Source organism: Buceros rhinoceros, unplaced genomic scaffold, assembly GCF_000710305.1.
Source record: "Buceros rhinoceros silvestris isolate BGI_N320 unplaced genomic scaffold, ASM71030v1 scaffold37739, whole genome shotgun sequence".
Lineage (NCBI taxonomy): Eukaryota > Metazoa > Chordata > Aves > Bucerotiformes > Bucerotidae > Buceros > Buceros rhinoceros.
Genome location: NW_010432764.1, coordinates 3,701 through 14,161, shown reverse-complemented (window position 1 = coordinate 14,161; position 10,461 = coordinate 3,701). Strand labels below are relative to the sequence as shown.

At 39.8% G+C, this 10,461-nt stretch overlaps 1 protein-coding gene across 1 annotated transcript in view; it reads left to right on the top strand.

Moving 5' to 3' along the window:
* The first annotated feature begins 305 nt into the window (after positions 1-305).
* Positions 306-10,461, top strand: part of LOC104500269 (glycerophosphocholine phosphodiesterase GPCPD1-like) — a 13,344-nt gene continuing 3,188 nt past the window's right edge. The window contains exons 1-3 of the mRNA XM_010143884.1: positions 306-391; positions 2,687-2,771; positions 3,645-3,729. Coding sequence (XP_010142186.1) covers positions 343-391; positions 2,687-2,771; positions 3,645-3,729 — 219 coding nt within the window. The 5' untranslated portion in view covers positions 306-342. The remainder of the gene's footprint in view (positions 392-2,686; positions 2,772-3,644; positions 3,730-10,461) is intronic.

Sequence of the window (10,461 nt, the reverse complement as noted above, 5' to 3'; positions counted from 1 at the left end):
GTTACATCATCACTAGTATTTGATTCTGTGAATGCTGCGTGATATTATTTCTTCCCTATAGAATATTTGATTTAGTAGTCTGTTTCTTGTGCCAGTGTGGCAACAGTGTCTCTGCAGCTGGAGGCCTCTTTCTGGGGCTGTTGCTGGTTTTAAAGAGCTTTCTGTCCTTACTGCTCACTCACAGTAACATCGCTAGTGGCTTGCTTCCCTCCAAGTGGTGGGATTTGTGCTTCCTCTTACTTAGGACAGCAACTGATGGGGAGTATTGTTCCTGAAATGTGCTATCTTTTTCCCTCCCACTACAGGTGATTTCAACTATCCTAAGACAAAAGCTCCGCAAGCATGACCTCTTCTCAAGTCACTTTTGAAGTAAGAGGACCGTCAGTACCAGGTACCCAAATCGTGCTTTTTGTGTGGTTTAACTAGAAGGAAATGGAATAGAAGAATGTTCAAAGGATGTCTTGTCCCTTTTTCTCAGAGGTAAAAGAACATGTCATTCAACTGTCAAAGCAATAATTCATTATAAAATACACAAATTAAGAAATTTCACATAGGAATTTGAAAATGAGGTTTGGGAATTATTTTCCACTTTTTTCTTCAAACAAGAATTTCATAGTGTGCTAGAGATTTTGATGCTACTGAAACGGTTATGACTGTCTTAAAATCTGTGTTCTGTCCCTAGTAACTTTATTCTGTGGAAACAAGTTTGACACACAATGTCGACATGAAGCCTTTAGTAGAGGGGTTTTATAGCACTCTGGAGGAAACCTCAAAATTAAAGAGTAATTTGTCCTTAGATCAAATGAGTTTCTAGAGCACTGGTGTAGCTGTACAATGGACTATTGCAAGCCATGCTTTTTTTTATCCTGTGTAGTGTTGCTTCCGCTTGCAAAGTTGACCTTGCCTGTGAAACTTTTCATTTTACTGGTAATACCTGCAGCAAAAAGTAGGATTAGGGAGAACTAGTTCCTGCCTTGGTGCCTGGTTGTGAAGAATTACCTGGAAGTACTGATATACGTATAGCATAAGGAGGTGACAAAGAAGATTCCTTCTGCTTAGGACATTATTGATGCTGGTGGTTTTGACTGCGGAGAAGAGCTTTGAGATACAGCACTGTCAAGATGCAGTCTTGTGAAAGAAGAGAGACGGGGTTCAGAGCTGTCAGCAGTTCTACAAACAGCAAAACTTCCAGTTTATTTAGAAATGTCATGTACTGATTTTGTCAGATCACCACAGTGAGTAGTTAGTTGGTGAGAGAAGAATCCTCACCGTGAGCACTAACGTAATACCTGTCTCCTCATGACTGTCCCTTCCTGTTGATGTCAAAGCCAGTGGTTTCAGGCTGACTGGCAGGACAAAAGGGCATCACCAGTGCAGGAATGATGGTTTGACTCCCTCCCTCTAGCCAAACCACTTCCTGAGTCAACATTGATGATGAAGTCCAACACACCGACGTAGGCTTTTACATGCTTGTGACATGGGGTGCTTTGTTTTTGCCTCATCCTAGTGGAAAGAAGAGAGTCATTGGTCACTGGCTGTGACTCCATTAGGTCTTCATGGGGACACAGTCCCATACCAAGAGACTGCTAGGTGGCCAAACATTAGCTCATAGGAAATAAAATGGAGCTTCTAGCTCCCCACTGTACACACAAATCCTGCTCCAGCAGAGGTGTCCCAGGCAGAGAGGTTGCAACATCAGCAAGGCTGTCGCAAGCCTTGAGACTGGGCAGAAAGCCTGGAGTAGCTTTCTCTGTGCTGTAGCTGAAGGAGCTGTCAGTAGCATCAGGTGCCCTGGCAAGGGGAGGGGGAGAAGTTGAAGGCTAGCAAGCTGCTACGAAGAACAACATAATTTACATGGCACTTAAGAGATTGGCTGGTGTGTATACCAAGATGTACTATGTGCTGCTGTTTTAAAGGGTTATTAAAAGAATTTCAGCTTCTTTTTACTTTTTCCAGTCAGAAATGATAACTGCGTGGCATTCAGGTGGTTTTCCCTCCCCCTTTTATCTCCCCCTTGCAAAAACAAGCCATACTGTGCCTCAGTACAGAGTGGGAAGGGTAAAGCACCTGACCTAGGCAGTTACAGGCAGTGAATTGCATAGTGTGTCTAAAAATATTGTTGAAACCCTGTAAAAGCAAAATCTGAATTTGCCCTTACCGCTTGTCTTTTATCACTGCTGTTGTCTTGGGAACAGTGCTGGCAATGTCCTGTTTGTCTGTGCTTTCCAGATTGTTGGTGTGAATTTTAGAGAATTCTCTTTTTAGCCATGTAAGTTACTCGGTGCTGTGTGTGTGTATATGTACATGGATTTAAAAAGATACAGCCCAGAGGAAAAAAACAGGGTCATCTTGACAATAAGCATTTTGCAGTGAAAGTTTGCCTGCTGCGTTTCCAGGGCTTTTTGAACGGTGTCACTGCGAAGCGATTGGGAAGCCAGCCCTTTTAAGGCCCGGGGTTGTCCGTAGTCCCTCTCTGTGAGGTGCTTGTGATGGTGAAGAAAATGCCATTGTAGCTTCGGTGGGGGAAAAATTAATTTTTGAACTGAAAAGAGGGAGTTTTAGAGGGGTGGTTCTGCTGTATATGTTTAAAATATTTGAAGGATTGACAGTGTAAGATGTACTTATTAAATCCATATAGGCTTGAGTAATGGTGACTGTGGGGTTTTTCTGTTTGGGGCTCTTCTAGGAGAGGTTTTTGCGATATGTGGGAGCTGCAGTGCTTTGGGAAACTGGAATCCACAAGCTGCAGTGGTCCTCCAAACTGATGATCGGCAAGTTGGGTTTTTTGGTTGTTTTTTATTTGTTCCTCTGAAGTAGCTGGGGTTCTGGAGCAACAAATTTTATGCTGGCTTTGAGCTTGTAAGTTATTGAGCTACACGTACTCTTAGTAAAACTCTCCAGAATTTCTGGTATTCCTTTGAATGTTTTAAATGCTTAGGAATGTGTCTAAGAAAATATTTAACTTGGGTTTGTGTTTCTAGTTACAGATGATGCTTCCACTGTTGTGGCTGGCATGGTTCAGTAGTTTACAGACATTCTGAATAAGAAAGTGCTGTGGATAATTCTTAATCCCATAACTACAAGCAAGTTATAGGAGATGTTTCTAGTGTTCACTTTCTTTTTAACCTCTACAAATTATTATTGTGGCTATAGAGAGATGGGGAGAAGATTATTTTAATTGAGAGTTGCATTAAAATGCTTAAGCGGGTTGTGGATATAAATATGAGCATATGTGAAGGAAGTTTAATGCAGCGAAGGAATTCCGTCTTTTCTTAACGGTGCCCTGCCTATCGCTGTTTGTACGATGCAGGGAAATAGGGCTTGCAGGATGCATTTATAATTCTGTCAGTGACTTGCTGTGATTTTTGGATGAGTCCCTGAATTATTCTGTCATGTTTTCCCCATCTCTAAGTGAGGGTGAGAATTCTTGCTGCATTAGAACACTTGAGATCTGTAGATTAGAAAGTGCAATTTCAGTTCTCAATGTTTATAGTGCTTTGAGCACATTTGGCTAAGTGACCTTGTAAAAACCTTTCTTGCAGCAATGTTATAGAGTGTCACTTAGGGCAGACATATGTCTGAAGTGGCTGCTAGGCTGCATTTTGAAACTATTGTGGGGTTTTTGTTTGTTTTTTTCCCTGCAGTCAATTATGGAAAACTACTGTCGAGCTTCCTAGAGGAGTTCCTGTTTGGTATCGGTATTTTAAAGGATACTTCCTAGAACCTAAGGTATGTACAACTGTTCTATTATAACCTGGCTCATCCTTAGCAAAAAATTCCCTTATTTGAAGTAAAAAGCATTTTCTGAGTTAAACTTAAGGTTTTAGAAATAAATTTTAGATTGCAACAAGTGAAACATGAACACACTGGTGGAAATACAAACAGTTCACTCCTGGAAATACATGACCATATGCTGTTAACTGATTTCTGTTAAATTGTCTTCTCTCTTTTACCGGTGTTGGTACTCTAAAAATTCCAGCGATAGTGAAATGCCTGACATTATTGTAAAGCTTAACTGGTATAGTGAAGTTCTCGTTAGTTATAGTGGAGCTGTAACAACTTCTACACGTATAACTTTGAGTATAGACTTCAGCAGGGCAAGGATCTCTAGTGCGTAAGCAAGGGATAGCAGGAGAGCAGTGGTTAGTGTGAGCAGGTGTATGTAACTCTGCCAAATCAACTGCTGATTTTTCGGTGAAGCATAAGAAGTATTAACTAGCTTTTGTGCTGCATAATTAACGCATGTTAATCTCTCGGAGTGAAAAGGTAAAACAAGGAATGGGGCATCCCAGTGTTTTCTCTAGGTTTGTATAATTTTAAGTATTTGCATGACTTGGAGAAAAATTCCCAAGACAGACACAGAAGTGTTTTTCCAGGTATGGATGTCAAAGTTGCATGTGAGTTGAACGTATGTGTCAGTATACTGGTCTGTAGAAACTATGCTGGGGTGAGGGGGAGGTTCTTCAGAGTAGGGATGAGACTGCATCCAGAAAACAGCTGGACTGATTTGGGGAAATAAGCTGCTCATTAACTGATTTTCGTAATAACAAGTAATACTTCTATGAAATAACCCATTTAAAGCAGTCTTTGCTGTGTTTCTTACTTATTAATATCCTGTAGCTGTTCGCCCTGGGCTTTAGTTCCTCATTGAAATTGGGATTGTGAAAGCCGTAGCTGAATGTGCATAGAAAGTTATAGAATCATCATGTCCGTGTCTTTTTAAAATATTTTAAATTACTGTCAAGAGCAAGTTTTTTGTCATCTGGACTAGCCTTTCACTGAAAAAACATTGGACAGAGGTGTCATCTCAGTGACGGACACGAATTTTAAATGAAAAATTAGAGACTGCTGAAACTGATGTTTAAATTGTTATTCTGAGGCAAGAGAAGGGAAGGTCAATAGCAGATTTCTTTTTCTGAGGTCAGACGGAGGCTAAAGGTAGATTGGTTCTCACTGCCTGGCAGCCGTGATGAGACTCCCATGTTTTTCGCAGCTGCCCATAAGTTCAAAATAGAAAAAAGCACATGTAGTGAGAACAGATGGGCAGAAAATGTGCTCATAGAAAGCAGTTTCTGTTTAACATTTGAAAAAGTTTACGATGTGTATTGGTGAGTGTGTTTCTTTAAGTAGGTGCTCTGTATCGTGCACGCTATATGTACCGTGTGATGCAGAGTCTGCCAAGGTAAGTATAAATTTTATGGAATATCAGCATAAAGAGCTACTATATATAAAAGGAAGGAAAAAAGAAAATGACCCTACAAAACCAAGTATGTGAATTTCCGGGGGGCGTGGTTATCCCCTTAGCCTGTACCTGTTCAGTGCACAGGACTTTATTTCTTGGTATGTAAAGTCTTTCGAAGAAATGAATTCCTGCCACAATGTTTTCTCCCTCTTTCTGTGAAGTTTTTGAAGAACAATGAAAAAGCAGGATCCCTTCGTTCTAACAGGGACATAATGCACAGAGTTCAGCATTAACAACTCTGATAAGGAAAAGATCCTTTTAAGTTGAATTATTTCAATGTTCTTATTTCAGTAATTTTTTTTCATTAGGCATTGCAAGTGATTAATATCCTAAATTCAATAGCATTGCGATGTATGATTCTGCAGACACTGTTAACTTTTGTGTCAGCACAATCTTGTGTGTCATGGCCTGTGGCAGGATAACTTACATACATGGATAGTCTGAAATATATGTGGAAGTCAGAATATATGAATTTGACACCACGTAACTCAGTAAGTGATGCTGAAGTAACTGTTCCCTTCCTTTCTCTAGCAACTGTGTCTTTGAAGATGCTTGAGCTAGAAGTAGTGGCAAACCTGGGGTGATACATGTTTACACAGAAAGATAGTTCTCATGTTATCCAAAATATTGCTACAGACTAGATGTGAAAATAGATACAATAATTCACAAGTTGGGAGGGGGAAAAAAAAAGGAAAGTATTTTTTAAATACACTTAATGTATTGAAATTTATAGAATTTTTGTAGGAATACAAATAAATGAGTGTATAGAGAAAGAACATTTTACTGTGAAGTTGGTGAAAGTCTTGGCTCCTACATATCAAGAGCTTTTATTATGTTGTAAACATTTTCGGTATAATGTAAGAGTCATCTTAAGTATTTTAAAAGCAAAGTAAATACATACACTTGATTAAATAAGACAGTAATTTAAACTATTTTGCTTGAGGTTTGCTCTTCAAACGTAGTCAGCTCCCTTGCTGTGAGGGTCTTCCCATGTTTCTTCCACATGTACCTTCTGTTTGCTGAGGGGACGTAACACACCAAGAGCCCCTTGTCTGCAATTTTAAGTCTTCTGTATGTCATGTTTTAGGAGAGTGGTTTTTATGTGTGTTGTTTGCATGATGCGTATTTGAAAACCTTCATAAGGTAAATGTACACCTTACTCTGTGAAGCTGTGTTCCCTATTTGTTTTTCCAGCAGTAAATAAGTGTGCAAACTTAGGGTTATTCCTTTCAAGGAAAGTGTGGAAAACTAAGCTCTCCATGCATAGAGCAGGACTTGTAGAACTGGTGAACGTTTTTCATACTTGTGAGAATATTGCTTAATTACAGAGGTTTCAAATGAGACTTTCATTTTCTAAAATGTAACTAAATGGAATCCACGTAGTGCCTGGAACGTAGTGATAAAGGCAGAACTTAGGTCTAGGCGCAGTAATTTAATATTGACATGCTGCAGATGTGCTTTTGCTAGACTAACAACCCCTGGTTAAGCTGGCAATAACAAAGACGTACCTCTGCCGTTACTGCGCTGGGAGAGGAGGTGGTGTGTGAAACTGTGACGGGAAATACTAGAGCTGTGAAATCTCTGCCTGGCCCAGGACTTCCTGGCAGGAGACTGACATGTGCTGTTGCCTCGCAGAGTTGGTTACGACGGCCGAATGGTGTTGGTTGGTTCTTTGCTTTGGTGCTCAGTTGTCCCTTACATGATACAGAAATCCAGAGAGGTTTTTGTCAGAGATCCAGCATCAGCAGAGAAGCCTAATTCATTCAGCTGTTGCATGTTCTTGAAGTAGATTAACATTCTTGAACTGTAGTTTGAAGAAGTGAGGTGCAGTTGGGTAAATGTAGTTACATGTGGTGTTTTTAGGATGATGTTATTTTTTCCTAATGCCTACTCTTGTGTTGCCTTGAATCAGGAAGTTTGGAATTGGCATTCTAAATTATCCATTAAACATCCACAGAAGTACCCTCTCTTCTTGATTGTACTGAGCACCCAAGTGTTCCATGCTGATGGTGCATCAGACTGCCTTGAACCTCCGGAATAGTATGCTGCATAGGCGTTTTACCCTTAATTCCAGAAGCTGACTCTTTAGGTAGCGTTATCATACTGTGATTATAGATGATGCATTGATTACTGGTGTTACGGGCTGATCTGAACTGGGCCGTTATTCAAATGTCATCAGTATACGCTGCAGAAGTGACATCAGTGTTTTAACCTCTTGGCCATGGTGACTTCCATTATTTGTAATTAGAACATTATTTTAAATGCCTATAAACAGAGAGATGATCTGAGCAGGAATTGTGGGAGAGTTCTCAGCCGTGTCTGTGCCTGTTCTCGAATCCATTGCCCTTTTTTTTTCCAGGTAGCTTTGCTTGGCTCTACTTGGTTTGGGAAGTGTTGAGGATTCATGGGATAAAAAGCATAATCATCCCTCTTTCAGGGGATGAAATTTCGCTAAATGTATCCAGCATGTTGTCCTTATTGCTGGGATAATGTTACTGAAATTCTCATTCATAATTTTAGAAGCTAAGATTAAAATGTACAGATACACTAGTGCAAGAAGTAAACTGGTATTCTAATATTGATGTTGGGGGTTTCCACAACGGAAGACCTTTGCTTACCTTTTGAAGATAACAGCTTAACCCATGTTAGGACAGACTTGCATTCCCCAGGTTTGCAAGCTACAAGTTCTATACGTGTTCCTGGGAGTTGCTGTCAGAGCTTGTGCGGGGTTGGGAAATGGCAGCCTCCTTGCTGGCAATCTCCGGTTTCAGCTTGGGAAGCCGAGATTGTGACGTGCAAGTGTGGATCTGCTCTTAAAGAAGGGAGAATAAGCTTCTCTGGATTTGCTTTTCTGGAAGTCTGTAAGGGTAATCATTAGGGTAGCCGTGAGAAAATGGGGAGTTATAACTGCCCTGTAACAGGAATAAACTGAAAACAATAGTGTCGTCTTATTTCATTTCTCTTTACATGCAGTCTGTCTTTAAAGCATAACTTTAAGCATATGTATTTTATTCTGATGTGACCCTTGATTCTAGATGCCTCTGAATTCGTTAGAAAAATTCAATTGCTTTTAGCTAAAACTTGAGCAAACACCTCTTGTTCGGTGCTTTTTAAATATTTCAACATTTGCAGTTAACGCATCCAAAAGCAGAGCAGATTAAATGTGGTTTACGTATGTCAAGAAGTCCTACCTGCTGCTAAAGAACTTCCTCACTGCACTGTTAAGATAACAAGGCTTTATGGTATGGTGTAATTGTGCTGCTGTGGCTGAAAATTGTCTGGATGTGCTTGCTGATCTGAAATCTGTTTAATCAAGAACCTGGCATAGTGGGACAGGTTGGCGTTGAAGCTTTTACAACTCTGGCAATAACAGCAAGTCTTTTTGGAAATAAGAGTTACTTTGGCTAAAAGACCAAAATGACAAACTCTGCACCGCTTTGACAGAGGTTAGCAACAACCACACATGGGTGACTGAGCTGGGAATCAGGCGTGTTCTTTCTCCTACTAGCCAGTGGTTGCCCGAATGCTTTACCGTAGAAAGCTGTTTCAAATTGTTGAAATTCTTCTGAAAGAAGAGATTGAGTTACTGCTCTGATTATCTATCTGAGTCTTGGATATGTTTGTCAACAAATGCAGTCTTCTGAGGGACAGTAATTCTTTTTTGAATGAAATAATCAAATTTATCCTGCTCCAAATGGAGACTTCACTGCTGGCCAACTGAGATGTATCAGTGTCTTCTTCCTTCTGAGGCAGCAAAATTCCTTGTATTTATGTGTTAATTAGATGGTTAAATAATTTACAACCAGGTTTTATAGACTTTGAATTGGTCAAGCGAATTTGGCAGGAGAGCTCATCCCTGCAGCTGTTGACTGCTCAAATAGGATCGAGTACGTGGGATGTGTTTTGTCAAACCGTTACTGTGGTATCTTAAAAAAGCAAAGCCACTTAATGAGGTCAGGGACACTTGGGGGTTTTGTATCAGAAGGAGGCTGAAGTAGTCCAGCGGAGCGGCTGTGAGCAGTAAAGATTTAGGAATTCCACGGAACTTCTCCACCCTGTCAGGCTTTGTCCAAAGTTTTGTTGTATGTATACCCGACGCCTCAGGTAGCGTCATCAGCAGTTGCAGGGGTAAGAAACAAGCCTCATCTGTTTTCTTCCTCTCTTTCATTCTCTCTCTCTGTCCCTCTCTCTTCTCCTTTTTATTTCTTAAATCTGTAAGTTTAGTTCACAACCATCCCAAACAGCTTCATGGGTAGAAAATCAGCTATAACAAAAGAAATTATTGCAGACATTTAACTTTTAAATTACAGACTATCGATGGTCCCTGCGAAGTCATAGTTCACACGTGGGAGACTCATCTACAACCACGATCAATTACCCCTTTAGGTATGGGCATCAACTGCATCTGTTTGAGGCATATGCATAAGATTGCTAATATGCTGCACATGGTTTCGAGGGATTGATAACTATAGCTTTAAAATACTTGAATTTATTAATGTGTTGGAGGTATGAACTTTTTCTTTGCACGACATGGGCCTTACTCTCAAAATATATGTAAAAAGTGGCTTAAAAATGGAGAGGATGTGAAATTCTTTGCTGCCATCCTTAAGATAACGTGGGTTGGGGTTTTTTTATTAATTTGGAGTTGTAATAATTTTTTGTGAGTTTTAATTATTTGAGACTAAGGATCCATATTATTTTTTCAGAGCAAATGTGGGGAGGGGGAGGGTGTGAAATCACTGCTGTTTTTATTTAGCTATTTCATTAGTAAAATTGTAAAGCAAAAAATTCTTAAGTAGGCTTTAAGTAAGTGGATTAATGTAAATAGAAACATGAATGGGCTTATTTATTTTGCTGGAAGAAAAAGTGGCATGCAGACCTGCATACAAGCTCCTAATGCTTTTCTGAACAGGGAAAAAACTTGTTTTTTAAGAGCGACTGAAATAACCTTGAAATGTAGCTTGTAATTGAGATCTTCTGTGCTGCTATGGGATGGCATGTTTTATGCGCTGGCTTTTCTACAATATGAAAAATGCTATTTCCTCCACATGTGGGAGTTTATTAAATAACTTCTGATGCATTGAAAAAAGTCTTTTAGAAAGAAGCTGGTATTACAGTAATTGTTAAATATTAATAGCACTGTGATCACGTTTCCCCTTCCACCCCCCCACCCCCCCCCCTTTTTTTTTTTTTTTTTTTTTTTTTTTTTTTTTTTTTTT